The sequence below is a fragment of the Oncorhynchus mykiss genome, chromosome 9, assembly GCF_057628025.1.
Source record: "Oncorhynchus mykiss isolate SJ-2025 chromosome 9, ASM5762802v1, whole genome shotgun sequence".
In the NCBI taxonomy this organism is placed as follows: Eukaryota; Metazoa; Chordata; class Actinopteri; order Salmoniformes; family Salmonidae; genus Oncorhynchus; species Oncorhynchus mykiss.
This window is the reverse complement of record NC_143030.1, coordinates 67,862,427-67,887,530: the sequence shown is the minus strand read 5'-3', so window position 1 is coordinate 67,887,530 and position 25,104 is coordinate 67,862,427. Positions and strand designations below refer to the sequence as shown.

At 41.8% G+C, this 25,104-nt stretch overlaps 1 protein-coding gene across 4 annotated transcripts in view; it reads right to left on the bottom strand.

Annotated features, from left to right (window-relative positions):
• Positions 1-816: 816 nt before the first annotated feature.
• LOC110532605 (ankyrin repeat domain-containing protein SOWAHC) overlaps positions 817-25,104 on the bottom strand; it is a 30,608-nt gene continuing 6,320 nt past the window's right edge. For 2 of the 4 annotated variants that reach the window (XM_090185136.1, XM_090185138.1), the window contains 4 exons: positions 23,851-23,910; positions 23,452-23,553; positions 23,227-23,238; positions 21,943-23,039 (listed from right to left, as the gene is read on the bottom strand). In XM_090185136.1, the coding sequence (XP_090041262.1) occupies positions 22,968-23,039; positions 23,227-23,238; positions 23,452-23,553; positions 23,851-23,910 (246 nt within the window). In that variant the 3' untranslated portion in view covers positions 21,943-22,967. Of the gene's footprint in view, positions 4,961-5,357; positions 5,460-14,137; positions 14,211-16,086; positions 16,174-18,702; positions 18,718-21,942; positions 23,040-23,226; positions 23,239-23,451; positions 23,554-23,850; positions 23,911-25,104 lie in introns of those variants that run through there. The other 2 variants (XM_090185139.1, XM_090185137.1) reach the window with 2 other exon arrangements.

The window sequence follows — 25,104 nt, the reverse complement described above, 5'->3', positions numbered from 1 at the left end:
CACAAGGTCTCCTCATACATGGGCCAGATACAAGGTAGCCCCTACAACAGAAGGGTAGATGTAAGTAGGGTAAGGGGTAGTTATAGCCAGGCTAGGTGATGGTATGGGGGGCTAGGCAGTGGGGCAGGGGGTGATATCGGGGGGGTGGGGTATGTGAGTAGGGGGTTTGTATGGGGTGCCTAGGCCTCAAAGCATGGAATTAGGGTTAATGTGCCCTCCCTGGGTTATAATCTCTTCATAGGGGGACTTTGTTTGAGGGCTTGAGGGCAGTAAGATAAGTATCTATTACAGAAACTCCCCTCTTATCCCATCCCCCAACAACCTCCCCCTCTTCAGAATTGAAGCACAAAACACTTGCCTCTGTGCCTCCATGTCTTCTGATACCCCAAACCCCAAAAGCAAGTGGTGCTGCCCTTTTCGACTAATCTGGAATTAAGGACTAAAGCCTTATGGAGAGTAACCAGGACCGATATTTAAAGTGCAAAGTGAGGAGTGAGGAGGTTGATGTAGATCAAAGGAGGCTTAGAAAACAAGTGAGTGTATTACCATTTTTTTTTAAAATGCGTTCTCACAAGTTTCATTTCTTGTTGTTGGGGAGGAGGAGTCATAATGTGAGAGGAACTATGGGGTTAAAGCTGAATATTTAATTAAGTGTAATCTTGTTATATTACCCCTATGTATAAGGAAATTATTTTATTATGCATTGAGTAATCTTAAAACCACAGCTGATATAAGTACCCATTTAAGAACTAAGTTTACTTGGTAAAATTCACCCTACTGTTGCTGTCAAAAAGATTAAAAAGTGAAGATACAACATTTGTAGCACAAAATGGCAGTTTAATATCAAAATATTTACTAAAATATAAATAATGTGCAAAACAAAACAAGCTTGATCAGAAGCATGTTCAGACTGAGGCAATACTGACAACTTGAGAAAAAACACACGATGGAAAGTCATGGCACATCAATTAACTCTTGTTTCAAAATCTTATAAGACAGCCACTTCATTGTGAACTGACTATTCTGTGCCAATAATCTGTTATTGTTTTGACCTTCAATAGATATACAATGTAAATACTGAGGGTGAACTTATACAAAACAACATCCCTTATTAACCAACTGACAACAGAATGCACTCAACATATAAACATGGCACTTCAAATCTGGAATGTCACATCAGCCCTCGCAACGAGAAATAATGTTTGCATTCTACCTGCTTGTTCGCTTTCATAATTAAACACGGTGTGAGAAAAAGGCAAGTAAATTCAAATACAGACTAAATTGAAAGAACAAGACAAAAATCAATGCAGAATGCAAAATGTCTCCATATGTAAAGTTTTTGTAACATTTTTCTCTCTAGAATAAAATGAGACTTTTTAAATTGAATAAAATGACAATTAAATAATGTTTGAAGATTGCTACAATACAATCAAAGCGATAAACAAACAAAAAAACAGGTCAATAGTTAGAGCTCTCTACGCCATAAAAGCATATATACAGTGCCTTCAGAAAGTATTCAGACCACTTAACTTTTTCACATTTTGTTACATTACAGCCTTATTCTAAAATGGATTAAATAAATAAAAATCCTCAGCAATCTACACACAATATCCCAAAATGACAAAGCGGAAAACAGGTTTTTAGAATGTTTGAAAAATGAAAAAAATAATAATTACGTAAATAGGTATTTACAGTTGAAGTCGGAAGTTTACATACACTTAGGTTGGAGTCATTAAAACAAATGTTCAACCACTCCACAAATTTCATGTTAACAAACAATGGTTTTGGCAAGTCGGTTAGGACATCTACTTTGTGCATGACAAGTAATTTTTCCAACAATTTGTTTAGACAGATTATTTCACTTATAATTCACTGTATCACAATTCCATGGGGTCAGAAGTTTACATACACTAAGTTGACTGTGCCTTCAAACAGCTTGGAAAATTCCAGAAAATTATGTCATAGCGTTAGAAGCTTCTGATAGGCTAACTGACATAATTTGAGTCAATTGAAGGTGTACATGTGGATGTATGTCAAGGCCTACCTTCAAACTCAGTGCCTCTTTGCTTGACATCATGGGGAAATCAAAAGAAATCAGCCAAGACCTCAGAAAAAAATTGTAGACCTCCACAAGTCTGGCTCATCCTTGGGAGCAATTTCCAAATGCCTCAAGGTACCACGTTCATCTGTACAAACAATAGTACGCAAGTATAAACACCATGGGACCACGTAGCCTTCATACCGTTCAGGAAGGAGATGTGTTCTGTCTCCTAGAGATTAACGTACTTTGGTGGAAGAAGTGCAAATCAATCCCAGAACAACAGCAAAGGACCTTGTGAAGATGCTGGAGGAAACGGGTATAAAAGTACATTTATCCACAGTAAACCGAGTCCTATATCGACATAACCTGAGAGGCCGCTCAGTAAGGAAGAAGGCACTGCTCCAAAACCGCCATAAAAAAGCCAGACTACGGTTTGCAACTGCACATTGGGACAAAGATCATCATTTTTTGAGAAATGTCCTCTGGTCTGATGAAACAAAAATAGAACTGTTTGACCATAATGACTATTGTTATGTTTGGTGGAAAAAGGGGGAGGCTTGCAAGCCGAAGAACACCATCCCAACCGTGAAACACGAGGGTGGCAGCATCATGTTGTGGGGGTGCTTTGCTGCAAGAGGGACTGGTGCACTTCACAAAATAGATGGCAGCATGATGCAGGAAAATTATGTGGATATATTGTAGCAAAATCTCAAGACATCAGTCATGAAGTTAGAGCTTGATCGCAAATGGGTCTTCCAATGGACAATGACCCCAAGCATACTTCCAAAGTTGTGGTGGCAAAATGGCTTAAGGAAAACAAAGTCAAGGTATTGGAGTGGCCATCACAAAGCCCTGACCTCAATACTATAGACAATTTGTGGGCAGAACTGAAAAAGCGTGTGCGAGCAAGGAGGCCTACAAACCTGACTCAGTTACACCAGCTCTGTCAGGAGGAATGGGACAAAATTCACCCAGCTTATTGTGGGAAGCTTGTGGAAGGCTACCCGAAACATTTGACACAAGTTAAACAATTTAAAGGTAATGCTACCAAATACTAATTGAGTGTATGTAAACTTCTGACCCACTGGGAATTCGATGAAAGAAATAAAAGCTGAAATAAATCCTTCTCTCTACAATTATTCTGACATTTCACATTCTTAAAATAAAGTGGTGATCCTAACTGACCTAAAACAGTGAATATTTACTAGGATTAAATGTCAGGAATGGTGAAAAACTGAGATTAAATGTATTTGGCTAAGGTGTATGTAAACTTCCAACTTCATCTGTACATAAGTATTCAGCCCCTTTGCTATGAGACTCGAAATTTAGTTCAGGTGCATCCTGTTCCATTGATCATCCTTGAGATGTTTCTACAACTTGATTGTAGTCCACCTGTGGTAAATTCAATTGATTGGACATGATTTGGAAAGGCACACACTTGTCTATATAAGGTCCCACAGTTGACAGTGCATGTCGGCGCAAGAACCAAGCCATGAGGTCAAAGGAATTGTCTGTAGAGCTCAGAGACAGGATTGTGTCGAGGCACAGATCTGGGGAAGAGAACCAAAAAAAGTCTGCAGCATTGAAGGTCCCCAAGAACAGTGGCTTCGAACATTCTTAAATGGAAGATGTTTGGAACCACAAGACTCTTCCTAGAGCTGGCCGCCCAGCCAAACTGAGCGATCGGGGAAGAAGGGCCTTGGTCAGGGAGGTGACCAAGAACCTGATGGTCAATCTGACAGAGCTCCAGAGAGTAGAGTTGCCAGATGGAAGACACTCCTCAGTAAAAAGCACATGACAGCCCACTCTGAGTTTGCCAAAAGGCATCTAAATACTCTCAGACCATGAGAAACAAGATTCCCTGGTTTGATGAAACCAAGATTGAACTCTTTAACCTGAATGCCAAGCGTCACATCTGGAGGAAACCTGGCACCATCCCTACGGTGAAGCATGGTGGTGGCAGCATTCTGCTGTGGGGATATTTTTCAGCAGTAGGGACTAGGAGACAAGTCAGGATCAAGGTAAAGATGAACGGAGCAAAGTACAGAGAGATCCTTGATGAAAACCTGCTACAAAGCGCTCAGGACCTCAGACTGGGGCGAAGGTTCACCTTCCAACAGGACAATGACCCCAAGCACACAGCTAAGTCAATGCAGGAGTGGCTTCAGGACAAGCCTCTGAATGTCCTTGAGTGGCCCAGCCAGAGCTCAGACTTGAACCCGATCACACATCTCTGGAGAGACCTGAAAATTGCTGTGCAGCAACGCTCCCCGTCCAACCTGACAAAGCATGAGAGGATCTGCAGAGAAGAATGGGAGAAACACCCCAAATACAGGTGTGCCAAACTTGTAGCGTCATCCCCAAGAATAATCGATGCTAGAGGTGCTTCAACAAAGTACTGAGTAAAGGGTCTCAATACTTATGTAAATGTGATGTTTCCGTTTACATTTTTTTTTAAATTAGCAACATTTCTAAAAACCTGTTTTTGCTTTGTCATTATGGTGTATTGTGTGCAGATGATTAGGGGAAAAATGTATTTAATAATTTTTAGAATAAGGCTGTAATGTAACAAAATGTGGAAAAAGTCAAGGGGTCTGAATACTTTCTGAAGGCACGAGACACACAAGCATACATACCATAAAAGCATACATTCAAATTCCAATAAACATACACTGACTGAACATGTACTTATGTCATCAATGCATGTTGGGGCATTTGGTTACCTACTTTCTCAGCGTGAGAATTTCCTGGGTCTGAATGCGGGGACGATGAGTTGATGCGGTGCAAGTGCCACCTTTTCCTCCTCTACAGGGGCTAGCTCCTCCGCTGAGCCCCACTTCTTCTTGGACTGGAACAATGAGGTCAACTTCCTGTTCCTGCTGCGGTCTCTGGCCTGGGCCATATGGAACTCAGGGAATTCTGATGTAACAAAATACGGACCACCATAGCTGTATAATACAAAAAGTGCTATCTATAACCTAAATGGGTTTTTCAGCTGTCCCCATAGGAGAACCTTTGGAGAATCATTTTGCTTCCAGGTAGAACTCTTTTCAGTTCCATGTAGAACCCTTAGTGAAAAGGGTTTTACATGGAACCCAAACGGGTTCTCTAAAGGGTTCTCCTATGGGGACAGACGAATAACCCTTTTAGGTTCTAGAAAGCAACTTTTTTTTCTAAGAGTGAATGTAAAGGCTGAAACCTAACTAAGAGTGACCTTTTCATGCTCTGTTCAGATCTTATTAACAAAGCCACATACACATTTAGACAACATTTCAGAGACATTGGAGTCAAAAAGAAGAGAGTAAGAGACACTCACGTATCTCCTCTGGAGCTGCTCTGTCATCCTCTGTAGGCTCCCTGATGTTCAGGTACTGGCATGCAAGATGGCCACTGTAGTCCCGGAGGTTCTCCTTCGCATCTGAGAGAAGAGGAAAGACATGTCAAACATTGACTCAGAAATTTCTTGGGGTGGGGGGGGGCAATCGATAATAGCTGACCTGTTGCATTGACACCCCAATGTCTCACGTCAGATGGTGTCACTCTTATACAACGCTCGTCCCTCAACCAATCTATATTGTAGGACGTGGAACTCATCTCTAAAAATCACGATTATCCTCATCCGCCTAACACTAGTTACTAATTCTGAAAATCACTCCCCTCTCAGTAGCTATGATGCTCTGGCTACTATGGCAAACCATGCTCGATCAGCTGAGCAAACTTGCTCCAGCTAGCAGCCTAGTACAAGCTTGTTTGAATGGCCATATGGTAGCTAGTTTGTCAGCTTGTTTGTCAGCTTGTTGATGAAGTTGTATGGCACCAAAGTTATGGAGCTGTTCTCAGAAATCACCATGTATCTCACTCTGACAGCTAGGACTGTGTCTCGCAAACTTTATAACATTTGTCCAACACAATAAATCGCAGAGAGCAGTCAGCTGTCCTGTAAAACTCGGCACACTAATCAAGGGAAAACTGGGTTATCATGAAAACAAATTTATCCATTAGCTAGAACTTAAATAAACTAGCTAGCTAGCAGAAGTACTCCATGTTTAGTGTGTTAACGGGCGTTGTTAGCATCCCTGCCATCCATTTTATATGGAATAATTGGTATCATGGAGCAGGAGAAGATGGCTGATGTTTTACGTGCTCCTAACCAACTGTGTTCTTTTGTTCATTTTTTGCGTTGTTTGTAACAAGTTTTTTAAAAACGTATTCTGTACATAATGTTGCTGCAACCATCTCTTATGACCAAAAATAACTTCTGGTCATCAGAACAGCGATTACTCACCACTAACTGGCAGAAGATTTTTCTTCCTTTAACGAGTCCGATGAGCCCGACATGAAGGATATACTGCTTTCCCGGGAACAGGCCCAAATACCCATCATTTGCGCGAAGAGAAGACGAAGAAAAAGAGGACGGAGGTCGGGCTGCCTTCTGAGAATTTGTTGGCGATTGCATAAACCCCCGCTGCCTTCCGTTCTACTAGCTAACATGCAATAATTGGAAAATAAATCGATGACCTACGAGGAATATTAAACTTCCAACGGGACATTAAAAACTGTATTATCTTATGCTTCACAGAGTTGTGGCTGAACGACGACATTATCAACATACTGGTTATACGCTGTATCGGCAGGATAGAACAGCGGCGTCTCGTAAGACAAGGTGGGACAGGCTATGTACAGTTGAAGTCGGAAGTTTACATACACCTTAGCCAAATACATTTATACTCAGTTTTTCACAATTCCAGACATTTAATACTAGTAAAAAATCCCTGTCTCTGGTCAGATAGGATCACCACTTTATTTTAAGAATGTTAAATGGTAGCATTGCCTTTAAATTATTTAACTTGGGTCAAATGTTTCGGGTAGCCTTCCACAAGCTTCCCACAATAAGTTCGGTGAATTTGTCCATTTGGAAGACCCAATGGCGACCAAGCTTTAACTTCCTGACTGATGTCTTGAGATGTTGCTTCAATATATCCACATAAATTTATTTCCCCATGATGCGATCTATTTTGTGAAGTGCACCAGTCCCTCCTGCAGGAATGCACCCCCACAACATGATATTGCCACCCCGTGCTTCACAGTTGGGATGGTGTTCTTTGGCTTGCAAGCCTCCCCCTTTTCCCTCCAAACATTACGATGGTCATTATGGCCAAACAGTTCTATTTTTGTTTCATCAGACCAGAGTACATTTCTCCAAAAAGTACCATCTTTGTCCCCATGTGCAGTTGCAAACCGTAGTCTGGCTTTTTTATGGCGGTTTTGGAGCAGTGCCTTCTTCCTTATTGAGTGGCCTTTCAGGTTATGTCGATATAGGACTCGTTTTACTGTGGATATAGATACTTTTGTACCTGTTTCCTCCCGCATCTTCACAAGGTCCTTTGCTGTTGTTCTGGGATTGATTTGCACTTTTCGCACCAAAGTACGTTCATCTCTAGGAGACAGAACACATCTCCTTCCTGAACGATATGAAGGCTACGTGGTCCCATGTTGTTTATACTTGCGTACTATTGTTTGTACAGATGAACGTGGTACCTTGAGGCATTTGGAAATTGCTCCCAAGGATGAACAAGACTTGTGGTGGTCTACAATTTTTTTCTGAGGTCTTGGCTGATTTCTTTTGATTTTCCCATGATGTCAAGCAAAGAGGCACTGAGTTTGAAGGTAGGCCTTGAAATACATCCACAGGTACACCTCCAATTGACTCAAATTACTGTATGTCAATTAGCCTATCAGAAGCTTCTAAAGCCATGACACCATTTTCTGGAATTTTCCAAGCTGTTTAAAGGCACAGTCAACTTAGTGTATGTAAACTTCTGACCCACTGGAATTGTGATACAGTGAAATAAACAGTTGTTAGAAAAATTACTTGTGTCATGCACAAAGTAGATGTCCTATCCGACTTGCCAAAACTATAGTTTGTTAACAAGAAATGTGTGGAGTGGTTGAAAAACGAGTTTTAATGACTCCAACCTAAGTGTATGTAAACTTCTGACTTAAACTGTATATTTGTAAACAATAGCTGGTGCACGACATCGAAGGAAGCATCAAGGTTTTTCTCACCTGAGGCAGAGTATCTCATGATAAGCTGTAGACCACACTATCTACCTAGAGAGTTTTCATCTCGTATTTTTCGTAGCTGTCTACATACCACCACAGACCGATGCTGGCACTAAGATTGCACTCAATGAGCTGTATTCTGCCATAAGCAAACAGGAAAACGCTCATCCAGAGGCAGCGCTCCTAGTGGCCGGGGACTTTAACGCAGGGAAACTTAAATCGGTTTTACCAAATTTATATCAGCATGTTAAACGTGTAACCAGAGGGAAAAAATACCACCTTTAAAATCAAATCACATTTTTATTTGTCACATGCGCCGAATACAACAGGTGTAAACCTTACAGTGAAATGCTTACTTACAAGCCCTTAACCAACAATGCAGTTTGAAGAAAATCCCCCCAAAAAGTAAGAGAAAAGAATAACAAATAATTAAAGAGCAGTAGTAAATAACAATAGCGGGGCTAACCACAAGGGGCACCGGCACTGTGTCAATGTGCGGGGGGCACCGGCATCGAGGCAACCAAGGCAATTATGTACATGTAGAAAGAGTAACTAAAGTGGCCATGCACAGACAACAACAGGGAGTAGCAGCAGCAATGCAAATAATTTGGGTAGCCATTTGACTAGCCGTTCAGGAGTCTTATGGCCTGGGGGCAGAAGCTGCTCAGAAGCCTCTTGGACTTAAACTTGGCGCTCCGGTACCGCTCGCCGTGTGGCAGCAGAGAGAACCATCTATGACTAGGATGGCTGGAGTCTTTGACAATTGTTAGGGCCGTCCTCTGACAGGCGGTGTCAGGGTAAGGTCCTAAATATTGTCAAAGACTCCAGCCACCCTAGTCATAGACCGTTCTCTCTGCTACTGCACAGCAAGCGGTATCGAAGCTTTTAAGGGTTCTAGTTTCTACCCCCAAGCCATAAGTCTCCTGAACATCTAATCAAATGGCTACCCAGACAATTTGCATTGCCCACCCCCGCCCCCCCATCTTATGCCGCTGCTACTCTGTTATTATCTATGCATAGTCACTTTAATAACTCTACCTACATGTATATATTACCTAAATTACCTCGACTAACTGGTGCCCCCGCACATTGACTCTGTACTGGTACCCCCTGTATATAGTCTCGTTATTGTTATTTTACTGCTGCTCCTTAATTACTTGTTCCTTTTATTTCTTATTCTTATTCATATTTTTTTAAACTGCATTGTTGTTTAGGGGCTTGTAAGTAAGCATTTCACTGTAAAGTCTACAGCTGTTTTATTCGGTGCATGTGACAAATACAATTTGAATTGATACTTGCGAGCTAACTAGTAACATTTTAATGCACATTTCAAATTTCATAAAAACGGACTCTACAACCACAAAACATCTTAACTAGATGTAGAATTAGGTAGTGAAGACTTGCTCATGAAAAAATCAAATCAAATAAAATGTATTTGTCACATACACATGGTTAGCAGATGTTATTGCGAGTGTAGCGAAATGCTTGTGCTTCTAGTTCTGACAATGCAGTAGTAATCTAACCTAACAATTCCAAAACTACTACCTTATACACACACACGTGTAAAAGGATAAAGAATACCTCGGGTTGTGCTGTGGCGGAGAACTTTGTGGGCTATACTCAACCTTGTCTCAGGATCGTGGTTGAAGATATCCCTCTAGTGGTGTGGGGGCTGTGCTTTGGCAAAGTGGGTGGGGTTATATCCTTCCTGTTTGGCCCTGTCCGGGGGTGTTCTCGGATGGAGCCACAGTGTCTCCTGATCCCTCCTGTCTCAGCCTCCAGTATTTATGCTGCAGTAGTTTATGTGTCGGGGGGCTAGGGTCAGTTTGTTATATCTGGAGTACTTCTCATGTCCTATCCGGTGTCCTGTGTGAATTGAAGTATGCTCTCTCTAATTCTCTCTTTCTTTCTCTCTCTCGGAGGACCTGAGCCCTAGGACCATGCCTCAGGACTACCTGACATGATGACTCCTTGCTGTCCCCAGTCCACCTGGCCGTGCTGCTGCTCCAGTTTCAACTGTTCTGCCTGTGATTATTATTATTATTTGACCATGCTGGTCATTTATGAACATTTGAACATCTTGGCCATGTTCTGTCACAATCTCCACCCGGCACAGCCAGAAGAGGACCCCACATAGCCTGGTTCCTCTCTAGGTTTCTTCTTAGGTTTTGGCCTTTCTAGGGAGTTTTTCCTAGCCACCGTGCTTCTACACCTACATTGCTTGCTGTTTGGGGTTTTAGGCTGGGTTTCTGTACAGCACTTTGAGATATCAGCTGATGTACAAAGGGCTATATAAATAAATTTGATTTGGTACAGAACGGCATAGTCAAGATGCAGTAGATGATATCGAGTACAGTATATACATATGAGATGAGTAATGTAGGGTATATAAACAAAGTGGCATAGTTAGTGGCTAATGATACATGTATTACATAAAGATACAGTAGATGATATAGAGTACAGTATATACATATACATATGAGATGAATAATGTAGGGTATGTAAACATTATATTAAGTAGCATTGTTTAAAGTGGCTAGTGATATATTTTACATACATTTCCATCAATTCCCATTATTAAAGTGGCTGGAGTTGAGTCAGTGTGTTGGCAGCAGCCACTCAATGTTAGTGGTGGCTGTTTAACAGTCTGATGGCCTTGAGATAGAAGCTGTTTTTCAGTCTCTCGGTCTGTGACGTAGAAGTCCGTCACTGGCCGCAGGCAGCATTTGGTTCTTTAACGCACACACATATTCATCACTCCTCCCTGCGCCATTATACCATAAGTTAACAATGTGGGTCGACACACAAATTAACTTCTGTCTTGGTGCAGGCATTTCACACTTGTCAATGTTCATATTTGAGAGATACAATAATTATTATACTTATCAATGTTGTGGATGAGCGCATTGTTTGTTTGTTCTGTTCCTCTCTCTCCATCTCTGTAGCTTCCGGGTATGCTGGAAAAGGACCCGAGCTAAGGGAATTGGGTTGGCTTTATAGTGCCTGTCCCAAATGGCTCATTAATGCATATGGGCATATTGAAAGATATTGTCAGTAGTGATGTAATGTTGTAAATGTTATGTTGTGATATTGTTTAAAACCGTGTTGCAATGTATATCCTTTAGTATGTTTAGTTCATGGAAAATGTAGGTTTGTATTGTTAATTGATTAATTAATTAGGGTTAATTGTTCTGAGGGGAGGGGCTAGCCCTACAAAAGGAGCCTCTCTCCAGACTCTAAGGAGGCATTTTTTGGATTGAGCTGTGGATGGGGCAGCATTGTTTTTAAGCTGTCCCATAAGGTAGACGTTGATGGCAGTACTGTTGTTTTTTGTTCCGGAATCACTTGTAAATAAACACCTTTGCACAGAATAACTTTTGCGGCTCCGCCATCTTTTTATTTTGATAGAGGTTAGGTTATCCAGTTTAGCCATCTGGCCTACTCTACGTGACACGGTCCCTGATTTGATGCACCTGTACTGACCTCGCCTTCTGGATTATAGCGGGGTGAACAGGTAGTGGCTCGGGTGGTTGTTGTCCTTGATGATCTTTATGGCCTTCCTGTGACATTGGGTGGTGTAGGTGTCCTGGAGGGCAGGAAGTTTGCCCCTGGTTATGCGTTGTGCAGACCTCACTACCCTCTGGAGAGCCTTACGGTTGTGGGTGGAGCAGTTGCCGTACCAGGCGGTGATACAGCCCGACAGGATGCTCTCGATTGTGCATCTGTAGAAGATTGTGAGTGCTTTTGGTGACAAGCCAACAGGCCATCTCGTCGTTGTTGGTAATCAAGCCTACCACTGTAGTGTTGTCAGCAAACTTAATGATTGAGTTGGAGGCGTACATGGCCATGCAGTCGTGGGTGAACAGGGAGTACAGGAGAGGGCTCAGAACGCACCCTTGTGGGGCCCCAGTGTTGAGGATCAGCGGGGTGGAGATGTTGTTACCTACCCTCACCACCTGGGGGCGGCCCGTCAGGAAGTCCAGTACCCAGTTGCACAGGGCGGCGTCGAGACCCAGGGTCTCGAGCTTGATGACGAGTTTGGAGGGTACTTTGGTGTTAAATGCTGAGCTGTAGTCGATGAACAGCATTCTCACATAGGTATTCCTCTTGTCCATATGGGTTAGGGCAGTGTGCAGTGTGGTTGAGATTGCATCGTCTGTGGACCTATTTGGGCGGTAAACAAATTGGAGTGGGTCTAGGGTGTCAGGTAGGGTGGAGGTGATATGGTCCTTGACTAGTCTCTCAAAGCACTTCATGATGACGGAAGTGAGTGCTACGGGGGGTGGTAGTCGTTTAGCTCAGTTACCTTAGCTTTCTTGGGAACAGGAACAATTGTGGCCCTCTTGAAGCATGTGGGAACAGCAGACTGGGATAAGGATTGATTGAAAATGTCCGTAAACACACCAGCCAGCTGGTCTGCGCATGCTCTGAGGGTGCGGCTGGGGATGCCGTCTGGGCCTGCAGCCTTGCGAGGGTTAACACGTTTAAATGTTTTACTCACATCGCCTGCAGTGAAGGAGAGTCCAAATGTTTTGGTTGCGGGCCGTGTCAGTGGCACTGTATTGTCCTCAAAGCGGGCAAAAAAGTTATTTAGTCTGCCTGGGAGCAAGACACCCTGGTCAGTGACGGGGCTGGTTTTCGTCAATGTTGTTGTTGGACGCAGTGCGGAACATATCCCAGTCCATGTGATGGAAGTCTTGGAGCGTGGAATCAGATTGGTCGGACCAGCGTTGAACAGACCTGAGTGCATGAGCTTCTTGTTTTAGCTTCTGTCTGTAGGCAGGGATCAACAAAATGGAGTCGTGGTCAGCTTTTCCGAAAGGAGGGCGGGGCAGGGCCTTATATGCGTTGCGGAAGTTAGAATAGCAGTGATCCAAGGTTTTTCCAGCCCTGGTTGCGCAATTGATATGCTGATAAAATTTAGGGAGTCTTGTTTTCAGATTAGCCTAGTTAAAATCCCCAGCTACAATGAATGCAGCCTCAGGATATGTGGTTTCCAGTTTGCAAAGAGTCAAATAAAGTTTGTTCAGAGCCATGGATGTGTCTGCTTGGGGGTGAATATATACGGCTGTGATTATAATCAAAGAGAATTCCCTTGGTAGATAATGCGGTCGACATTTTATTGTGAGGAATTCTAAATCAGGGGAGTTCCTGTATGTTGTTGTGACCACACCACGTCTCGTTAACCATAAGGCATACGCCCCCGCCCCTCTTCTTACCAGAAAGATGTTTGTTTCTGTCGGCGCGATGCTTGAAGAAACCAGCCGGCTGCACCTATTCCGTTAGCGTCTCTCGAGTGAGCCATGTTTCTGTGAAGCAAAGAACGTTACAGTCTCCGATGTCCCTCTGGAATGCTACCCTTGCTCGGATTTCATCAACCTTGTTGTCAAGAGACTGGACATTGGCGAGAAGTATGCTAGGGAGTGGTGTGCGTTGTGCCCGTCTCCGGAGTCTGACCAGAAGACCGCTTCGTTTCCCTCTTTTACGGCGTCTTTGTTTTGGGTCGCAGGCTGGGACCCATTCCGTTGTCCTGGGTGAAAGGCAGAACACAGGATCTGCTTCGGGAAAGTCATATTCCTGGTCGTACTGATGGTGAGTTGATGTTGCTCTTATATTCAGTAGTTCCTCCCGACTGTATGTAATGAAACCTAAGATTACCTGGGGTACCAATGTAAGAAATAACGCGTAAAAAAACAAAAAAATGCATAGTTTCCTAGGAACGCGAAGCAAGCCGGCCATCTCTGTCGGCCCCATCAATATTAGCTACAGGTGTATAATTTTGGGTCAGATTAACTGACTCTTTTGAGGATGAAAGGGGGCTCAGTGGACGAAGTCACCTTGGTAAATTTTTTGAATGTGAGGACAACATATTGTAGCCAAATTTATTTTTAGCTATTCCATGAATGTTTGCGAGTTATCAGACAGAACAGTGCAGACAGCTATCGCGGTATCTGACGCGAGACAATGACTGATACCTTTCATTACACACCCCAAAGACAAAAAGCAAGTGAGTTAACTTTCCCTGTCATTTACCATATGTTCCAATGAGCAGCTCCAAAATGTTTCGATGGCCATGCAATGCTGCAATATGCAGGGGTGTATAGCCCTGCAAAACAAAAAGGGCAAAATCATGCAAATGTGTCTATACTGTATGTTCCCCACCAAAAACATTGGGGGAAAATGCAAATGGGATAACATAGCTATTTGAACATAACCTCTGATGTCTACTGTGTGCAGGGTTCAAGGTTCAACCATGGCAAAATGTACAAGGCGTTTTAATACCTACCCCCTACAGTTTCCCATGGCCCCAACACAGCCAATGAATACATGAAAGGAGAGAATATACAAATTACCAGAGGTTATGGCAACAAAACCTAATGACCAAATACATAATTAGCTAGTAATTCCCTGAAAATTGCCATAGTTGTGAGTTTGGCACGGTAATACATTCCGACAGTGTTTAGGGGAAAGAACATTATGTGGCTTGATTTACTAGTAGACACTGTGTGTGTGTGTGTGTGTGTGTGTGTGTGTGTGTGTGTGTGTGTGACTACTGTAATGCATTCGCAAAGCGGTATCTTCACAGGAACCATTATGATGCAAAATTACATCTAACCCGGCTGCAACCCAGAGGCTGCCTGGCCAGCCTCCAAATAGTGTATACAGACAACAACATACAGTACCTATTTTACCAGATCACTTCCTGTGCATGATACACTTAGATGAAAGAGGAGATACTCACATGCTGAAAGAAAATAAAAGCAGGAGTAATGTTATTAGCTGTACAGTAAGACAATATTTTGTAACAGACCATTCTAATTTCTTATACAGAAGAATGGGAGAAACTCCCCAAATGCAGGTGTGCCAAACAGGAGTCAATCCACAAAACAATAACCTGTCCCGGGGCTGCAATTGAAAATGAGCCGGCTTGCTATTTTACTGAAATGTTGATTAATGTGCTTAATTAGCACTTAAACTCAAACTCAAAGTCCCTTTTGAGTAGTGCAACAACTTTTTATTTAACTTAGTTTTAAGATTTTGTCATGAAGAACACATGTTCAACTTAATAAAAAACATATTTTCCCATACCTATTAATTACTGAATAAAATAACAGGGTTGACAAGTTCATCTTAAATCAGCCATGTCTTGTGACAGGCGGAATGGAAGCTTGTTGTGTGCAACACAACAGGAATTAAATGCATGCTTCACAAAAAATATTGAAATTGTTGATTTCTAGCCTGTCTATATATGGGTAACATGGTTGACATGTTATGCTCGACCCACTCAGTTTTCCACCACAAAACACAAAAGAATAGAATCAGCTCACCTGATTTTACACTGTTATTTGACTATTAGATTAGATAAAATCTCTCTTAAAAATAGAGTTCGGTTCACATAACAGGGTTGACCTTAAAATGAGGGCCATTTATTTATTTTTTATTAATATTAACATGAACTAAATATCAATCTTCAGAAATGACTGTCACAGCAACAAAATTTACAATTATATTGAAAACTTTCAGAAATGTTGGGATCAAGTGGGTTAAAATCTTCCTAGAAGTCACAGAGGGGCACAGAAGGACATTTCAAAATGCACATTTTGGCACTTTAGCAAGCCTTTATTCATATAGAAAATCAGATTTATTGAATTCTCCATGTGGTCTGTATTAATGGGCACTTCATTTAATATAACAGGCTTTTAAAAATAAATATTTGTGCACAATGTCTACTTAAAATATCAAAGGGACGCAAAAGGAACTCACTTCGTGGAACGACCCACGGTGTACCTTTTTTAAAATCTTTATTTAACTAGGCAAGTCAGTTAAGAACAAATTCTTATTTGCAATGACGGCCTAGGAACAACGGGTTAACTGCCTTGTTCAGGGGCAGAACGACAGATTTTTACCTTGTCAGCTCAGGATTCGATCTTGTAACCTTTCGGTTACTAGTCCAATGCTCTAAACACTAGGCTAATACTCACAGATTTAGTGTTGACGTCAGCCCCTGCATTGGCCATCATGGCAGCCATGTCCTCTTTGCCATGTTTGGCTGCCCAGTGTAGAGCTGTCTGTGGCCAAAACAAGGAGGGAAATGTAAGCCATTTACAAAATACAGACGAATTCCCTATACTGTACATAACAAAAGCACTTTACTACAACACTGACACAGGAGTTGCCATTTTATGTCTAAGTACACAAAGATACTTGTATTGGTATATACACAAATACTTGTAGATACATGTACATTCCCAGTGGTGGTTATTTAGTAGATAATAATTAGCATAGTGTCATTACTCCTCTAACAAGGAGTTTAAACAGAGTGAATCAGATCAGGTTGAGAGCTCTGATAGGCTGGCTGAGGCATTGGCCCAGCTGTGCACAGGAGGAGTAGAGAGATGGAGGGAGGTGGTGGGATGGTTTCCTGCCATCTGACTGAGCCTAATTACAAAACAACACTGCACTGTGCGCACAACAGGGGTGCCCAGCCGCCTGTCACGGGGGGGGGGGGGGGGGGGGGAAGATTGATGGTGTTGGTGTGACCCACAGAGGGGAGAGAGGGGAGACCCACCCAAGCAACGCACCACTGTCAGCACGCAGTCAGAAGAACAGCACTGGGGCCCCTCCGTGCTGTGGGCCTACCACACACGCTCAGAGACAACACGCACACACATACATACTCAAAGACACACACACAAACTCTCACATACAACATACACAGACAGACATGCACACACACACAAAACAACACATGCACACACATGAAAACTCCCATGCACACCACATCCACCTGTCTGACAGTGCTGCTGTTGTGATCAACTGTGTTACTCTTGTCAATGGGTCTCTGAGCACTGAGCACTTCAGGCTGTGTAATAACAAGCTATTCGGCAGGTGAAAACATGGGCTGCTACAGATGTCAGCCTGTTAACTACAACCTGTGTGTCTGAGTCTGACTCCAGACATGGAACAGGGTTCCTATGTCAATCAAAATATGTCAATCAATCATCTCCTTTAGTTTGTTAGAAAGTATGAGCTTACAATCTGTGATTATTATTCATGCTTGTTTATGCCCACGATGGTTATTCTTTGTCTCCTGCATTGTGCACTATATACCACAACCTCAGTGAACTATACCAAAACCTCAATATCAGATATCATAGAAGCATGGGGGAAGATATACCTCTAGATGTCAAAAACCAGTCTGGGAGACAGATTGTGATAGATGAAGTCTGGCTCTGAGTATCTCTATCTCTGTTGTCTGTCCTGTCACACGCTGAAGACGGATTGGTCGGATGGGTCGTTTGAGTGGCTGCTCGGCGGGTCCCCTAGTGGGCAGGAGTGACGGATGAGGTCAGACAGGATGTGGCCTCAACCCCTCCACGTGCCTCTCGTTCCTGTCCTAGCTCGGTGGGGCCAACCCCCGCATGCCTGCCTGCTTGACTGATGACCAACTTTTTGTGTGTGTGTGTGTGTGTGTGTGTGTGTGTGTGTGTCATACACCCATTGTGGAGGTAAGTAAGTAGTGGCCAAAGAGGGTTGGTCAACTGGAGACACATCTGACAAAATGACCTATGGCCTGTGTGACACCTTGCTGTTCATAGTAAGACCACTGAGGAGGGATTGGAGAATGATATACTTACAAACTACAGGACAGGGTAAAAGGAAGTACATCCCAGTCCAACATGGCAGGAGGGGGGAGCCCATGTCACATGTTGATGAAGAAAAAGAGAGAGATGGAGATGACGAAGGAATATGATACAGGTGTAGGATCTTAATTTGACATACAGTGAGCCCCAAAATAATTGGGACAGTGACAATTTTTGTTTTGGCTCTGTACTCCAGCACATTGGTTTGAAATGATACAATGATTATTAGGTTAAAGTGCAGACTGTCAGATTTAATTTGATGCTATTTTCATCATTTGTGGGTTAACCGTTTAGAAATTACTTTTTGTACATAGTCCCCCCATTTTAGGGTACCAAAGGTATTGGACCAAATGCACTTAAAAAGTAAAATATTTGGTCCTATATTCAGAACACACAATGATTACATCAAGTTGAATGTTGGATGCATTTGCTGTTTGTCTTGGTTGTGTTTCAGATTATGTTGTGCCCAATAGAAATGAATGGTAAATAATGTATTTTGTCATTGCCAGTGTCCCAATACTTCGGAGGCTATTAGCTAGCTAAAAGTAGGTAACATGAAAAGTACAATACGGTCAAATCAAAATCTAATTTTATTGGTCCATATTTGTACACATATTTTTCTGATGTTATTGCAGCTGCAGCAAAACGCTTATGTTTCTGTTAATATTACCATGTGTTAGTGTGGGTTTTCAGTGAATTTATGGAAATCACAAATCTCATCTGCATTTCCTGTGGTGCTAGAAAATTCTCACCAACAAAAGAGTGATCAAATGAAGATCCTACATCTATATGTTAAATGTGGTTAAAATTTGTTGGTCTTTGAATAAGCAAGTCTTAGTTAATGACGGTTGAGGGGGAGAGTAAGGCTACACAATGAATCTGCTATTGTGAAAGTTTATGAATGGTCTTATCTTTGTAGGTCACAGAGTCAGTTACAACCTCAGACCAAGGAACAAATGGCACCCAGACCTCCTCAAACTCAGGCCCTAGGTACGGGTGACTTCACCGCCAAAGGGTGGTGGTTCGGTGGGCATCAAAGCCGTCCGAGGGAGATTAGGCATCTTCCCGAGGACACAACCAAAATTGTTCTTCAATTAATCCCAGCCTGCTCTATAACTTTTAGATTATCTTTAAGTGGTTGAAGTCTTTGTGGAGCATTAAGAGTCTCTCTCTAATCCCCCCCTCCCATCTCCCTGCACTTCAATGGCGACCCTTGAATATTTTCCGGGTGGGTGTGGTGATGGCAGGGGCTTAAGGTTAGGTCTTAGAAGGTGGTCTGAAACAGGACAGTGTGAGAACCCCAACAGAGGGGAGGGACAACAAACATAAACCCAAATCTCTTGAGCGCACAGGGACACCAATAAAGGGATTTGGGTTGTCGGGCGGGGGGTTCAGGAGTTAAAAAGCTATCTTTCATAATCCTTTTGATAGTGGCACCGCAGGAAATGCATGATCTGATGTTTTTACATCACAGGGTTTTTAAAATACAATTAAGTAAAACAAAAACTATGGAATGTTGACTATTTGCAATTAGTACATATGGAATTGGGAGTTAGGAGCAGGTTTGACACTGCTTTTTACCTGTTGATAATGATGAGCAACGAAAATACACGTAATATAGGCTATTGTTGTTAGGCACTTTTAAAACTTCTTAGGGCTGCAATCCTGTTAACCTCTAGTGACAACCCATCCCAGATCCAGGAGCGCAATCATCGACTGACACTAATTAGCATAACGCAACAGACATAAATACTACTAGAAAATATTCCTATTCATGAAAATCACAAGTGAAATATATTGAGACACAGCTTAGCCTTTTGTTAATCACCCTGTCATCTCAGATTTTCAAAATATGCTTTACAGCCAAAGCAAGACAAGCATTTGTGTAAATGTATCGATTGCCTAACATAGCATTATGTCCAGCTAGCAGCAGGTAACTTGGTCACAAAAATCAGAAAAGCAATCAAATTAAATTGTTTACCTTTGATGAGCTTCGGATGTTTTCACTCACGAGACTCCCAGTTAGATAGCCAATGTTCCTTTAATAGCTCCAATATAATAGCTCCGTTTGTTCTTCACGTTTGGCTGAGAAATCGACCGGAAATTTCGGTCACGACAACGCCGAAAAATATTCCAAATTAGCTCCATAATATCGACAGAAACATGGCAAACGTTGTTTATAATCAATCCTCAAGGTGTTTTTCAAATATCTATTCGATAATATATCCACCGGGACAATTGGTTTTTCAGTAGGACCGATTGGAAAAATGGCTACCTCTGTATTTTACGCGAGAATCACTCTGAGAGCCATCAGGTGACCACTTACACAATGTAGCCGCTTACGGGTATTCTTCAACATAAAGGCGTAAAACTACGTCACAATGCTGTAGACACCTTGGGGAATACGTAGAAAAAGTAATCTGGTTGATAGCCCATTCACTGCTCAATAGGGACGCATTGGAACGCAGAGCTTTCAAAACATGAGGCACTTCCGGATTGGATTTTTCTCAGGCTTTCGCCTGCAATATCAGTTCTGTTATACTCACAGACAATAATTTTACAGTTTTGGAAACTTTAGAGTGTTTTCTATCCTAAACTGTCAATTATATGCATATTCTCACATTTTGTCCTGACAAAATATCCTGTTTACTTTGGGAACGTTATTTTTCAAAAAATGAAAATACTGCCCCCTAGTCACAAGAGGTTTTAACGGGATCGATATGACAAAATGCAGGGCGCCAAATTCAAAACAACAGAAATCTCATAATTAAAATTCCTCAAACATACATGTATTTTATACCGTTTTAAAGGTAATCTTGTTGTTAATCCCACCATAGTGTCTGATTTCCAAAATGCTTTACAACAAAAGCTCCACAAACGATTATGTTAGGTGACCACCAAATCACAGAAAAATACAGCCATTTTTCCAGCCAAAGAGAGGAGTCACAAAAAGCACAAATAGAGAAAATTATGATCTTCATCAGATGACACTCATAGCACTTCATGTTACATAATACATGTATGTTATGTTTGATAAAGTTCATATTTATATCAAAAAATCTCAGTATACATTGGCGCGTTATGATCACTAGTTCCAAAAACATCCGGTGATATTTTGTATTTATTTTTTTACCTTTATTTAACTAGGCAAGTCAGTTAAGAACTAACTCCAACTCTCTAACCACTAGGCTACCCTGCCCCCTCAGAGAGCCACATCATCAGAAATACTAATTATAAATGTCGATAAATGCAATTGCTAGACATGGAAATATAGATATACCTCTCCTTAATGCAACCGCTGTGTCAGATTTTAAAAAAAACTTTACGGAAAAAGCAAACCATGCAATAATCTGAGACAAAACTCAGAAAATAAATACAATTATCCGCCATGTTGGAGTCAACAGAAATATTCCCTTACCTTTGACGATCTTCATTAGAATGCACTCCCAGGAATCCTAGTTCCACAATAAATGCTTTATTTGTTCGATAATGTCCATTATTTATGTCCAAGTAGCTACTTTTGTTAGCGCGTTCAGTACACAAATCCAAACGCTCATCCAGGTCCATTCGAAAGTTATTACAGGTCGAAGAAACTTGTCAAACTAAGTATAGAATCAATCTTTAGGATGTTGTTATCATAAATCTTCAATAAAGTTCCAACTGGAGAATTCCTATGTCTGTAGAGAAGCCATGGAACGCAGGTCGCTATCATGTGAAATGCGCGTGACCAGGACCTGGCTCTCTGCCAGACCACTGACTCAAAGAGCTCCCATCCGGCTCCACAACACAGTAGAAGCCTCTTTCAAGTTTCTAAAGATGGTTGGCATCTAGTGGAAGCCCTAGGAAGTGCAACTTTATCCATATCCAACTGTGTATTCAATAGGGGCTGGGTTGAAAATCGACCAACCTCAGATTTCTCACTTCCTGTTTGGATTTCTTCTCAGGTTTTTGCCTGCCAAATTAGTTCTGTTATACTCACAGACATCATTCAAACAGTTTTAGAAACTGCAGAGTGTTTTCTATTCAATACTAATAAAATGCATATACAGTGGGGCAAAAAAGTATTTAGTCAGCCACCAATTGTGCAAGTTCTCCCACTTAAAAAGATGAGAGAGGCCTGTAATTTTTATCATAGGTACACTTCAACTATGACAGACAACATGAGAATAAAAAAATACCCAGAAAATCACATTGTAGGATTTTTAATGAATTTATTTGCAAACTATGGTGGAAAATAAGTATTTGGTCACCTACAAACAAGCAAGATTTCCGGCTCTCACAGACCTGTAACTTCTTCTTTAAGAGGCTCCTCTGTCCTCCACATGTTACCTGTATTAATGGCACCTGTTTGAAATTGTTATCAGTATAAAAGACACCTGTCCACAACCTCAAACAGTCACACTCCAAACTCCACTATGGCTAAGACCAAAGAGCTGTCAAAGGACACCAGAAACAAAATTGTAGACCTGCACCAGGCTGGGAAGACTGAATCTGCAATTGGTAAGCAGATGGATTTGAAGAAATCAACTGTGGGAGCAATTATTAGGAAATGGAAGACATACAAGACCACTGATAATCTCCCTCGATCTGGGGCTCCACGCAAGATCTCACCCCGTGGGGTCAAAATGATCACAAGAACGGTGAGCAAAAATCCCAGAACCACACGGGGGGACCTAGTGAATGACCTGCAGAGAGCTGGGACCAAATTAACAAAGTATACCATCAGTAACACACTACGCCGCCAGGGACTCAAATCCTGCAGTGCCAGACGTGTCCCCCTGCTTAAGCAGGTACATGTCCAGGCCCGTCTGAAGTTTGCTAGAGAGCATTTGGATGATCCAGAAGAAGATTGGGAGAATATCATATGGTCAGATGAAACCAAAATATAACTTTTTGGTAAAAACTCAACTCGTCGTGTTTGGAGGACAAAGAATGCTGAGTTGCATCCAAAGAACACCATCCCTACTGTGAAGCATGGGGGTGGAAACATCATGCTTTGGGGCTGTTTTTCTGCAAAGGGATCAGGACGACTGATCCGTGTAAAGGAAAGAATGAGTGGGGCCATGTATCGTTTTTAAGTGGGAGAATTTGCACAATTGGTGGCAGACTAAATACTTTTTTGCCCCACTGTATTAGCAACTGGGACTGGGACTTTACTCTGAGCACCTTTCATCCAAGCTACTCAATACTGCCCCTGCAGCCATAAGAAGTTTAAGTGGTCAAGAATTTAGAGACAGAACATATAAAGACTGCCCATACAGTGGGATATCAACAGTCAGACTACTTACCCCCTGAGAGAGACAGTCATGGTCACAGGCAGGCACAACATAGCAGATTCCAACCAGAAAAGAAACAATATTAGTCAAACTAACTACATAGTTCATGCAGGTCATAACATACACTCTTCTATGTAGACCGCTCATGCACATGAAGTATACATATTTATTATATTCAAAAGTTTGGAGAAAGTATACTCACCGAGGTGAAGTCCTTTAAAAGCCAAATGAAGGAAAGAAGGAAAAAACTCAATATCAGTGTGGTGCTCTGAGTTAAACATCTCAGAATACTTTTACCTGACTCCAATTAAAACATGGCTACTTATTCATCCACAACATTTATATTGCAATGGTATACAGAATAATGAGGGTGACTTATAACACATTTTTAAAGCCAACGTTGGGGTGAGCCATGTGGGGGGGTTACCTTCTTGTTGGCCAGGGAGGGCTCCTGTTGTAGCAGCTGGGCGAGGTCAGAGAGACAACCACATGCAGCAGAGTAGATCCATTCCTTCTCCACAGGGTCCAGCTGTAGGACAGGGAGTGGATGAGCTAAGTAAATGGCCAGCACAGACATCACAGTACTGTATACATTAATGTGTAGTATGAATATATGATTGTATACATTTACATTTGAGTAATTTAGCAGACGGACATATCCAAAGCGATTTACAGGAGCAATTAGGGTTAATGCCTTGCTTAAGGACACATCGGCAGATTTTTCAACTAGTCGGCTTGGGAATTCGAAGCAGTGATGCTCTTAACCGCTGGGCTACCTGCCGCCTCTGTATATTAATGCTACCTGTAAATGAATGAGGAAACTCACAGCCACTGGGGTGGAGCCCATACTGCCCGTACACTCCTCTTCCTGCTCTTCGGACTCTGACTGAGAGACATACACGAATCAGAGAATGGTTTATTTCAATTTAATAAAGAAAGTATCAATGGCAGCTAATGCTGATTTTTTTTAGGACACAATTCACAATAGTCATAAATACACAATAAAACAATCAATACAGTAAAATCCATGACTTTAAAATACATATTTTCTGAAAAAACATCAGTGCCTGGTTAAGGGTCATACATTTAGGTCACATTTAGACAAAAGTGGCAGTCCATAGATCAATGGTTGAGCAGACTTATTATGAAGGGTACTGCGCTATTTTGGTAGCGCTTACTTCAAGTAAATTATCATGGAATATGATGAGTATGTGCTAAGAGGCTAACTCACACTCACGCGTGCGCGCACACACACACACACACACACACACACACATAATTATTACAATCACACTGTTTGTATTTATCACCTTAAACTTCAGAGATCAAAAGGGATGAAGTGATGCAAAAAGAGTGAGACAGACATACAAACAGACAGGATGGCAAATGGAGCCACAGAGCAAACACAGTTTTTCACACCAAGGGTACAATGTAATAATAACTGTGAACACCCACCGTTTTACAGAGGGTCAAAAATGCTCAGAAAATAAAGCACAGAATTCTGGCTGATTAATGTGGGGAGAAAATGTTCTTTATGTTTTGTTTTGTCAAGCTCTTGATTGCTAATTGTTCTCAGATCATACAGAGTGATGGTGTAAAACACACAACTCTTTCATGTCGCTGTCATACATGCCTTGTGTAACAAGAAAAGTGGAGGCCTATTTATTCAACCAATTCCACAATGGCACATGTCCACTTTTTTCTCTGCTTGAAAGAAACATTATGAGGGAAAGAAATACACTATATATACACCAAAGTATGTGGACACCTCTTCAAATTAGTGGATTCGGCTATTTCTTAACTGACTTGCCAAGTTAAATAAAATTAAAATTAAAATTAAAAAATAAAAAGCTCACCGCCATTGGACTCATTGGAAACGCGTTTTCTGGAGTGATGAATCACGCTTCACCATTTGTCATTCCGACGCTACCTGCCCCGATGCATAGTGCCAACTGTAAAGTTTGGTGGAGGAGAAATAATGGTCTGGGGCTCTTTTTTATGGTTCGGATAGGCTTCCAACTTTGTGGCAACAGTTTGGGGAAGGCCCTTTCCTGTTTCAGCATGACAATACATCCGTGTA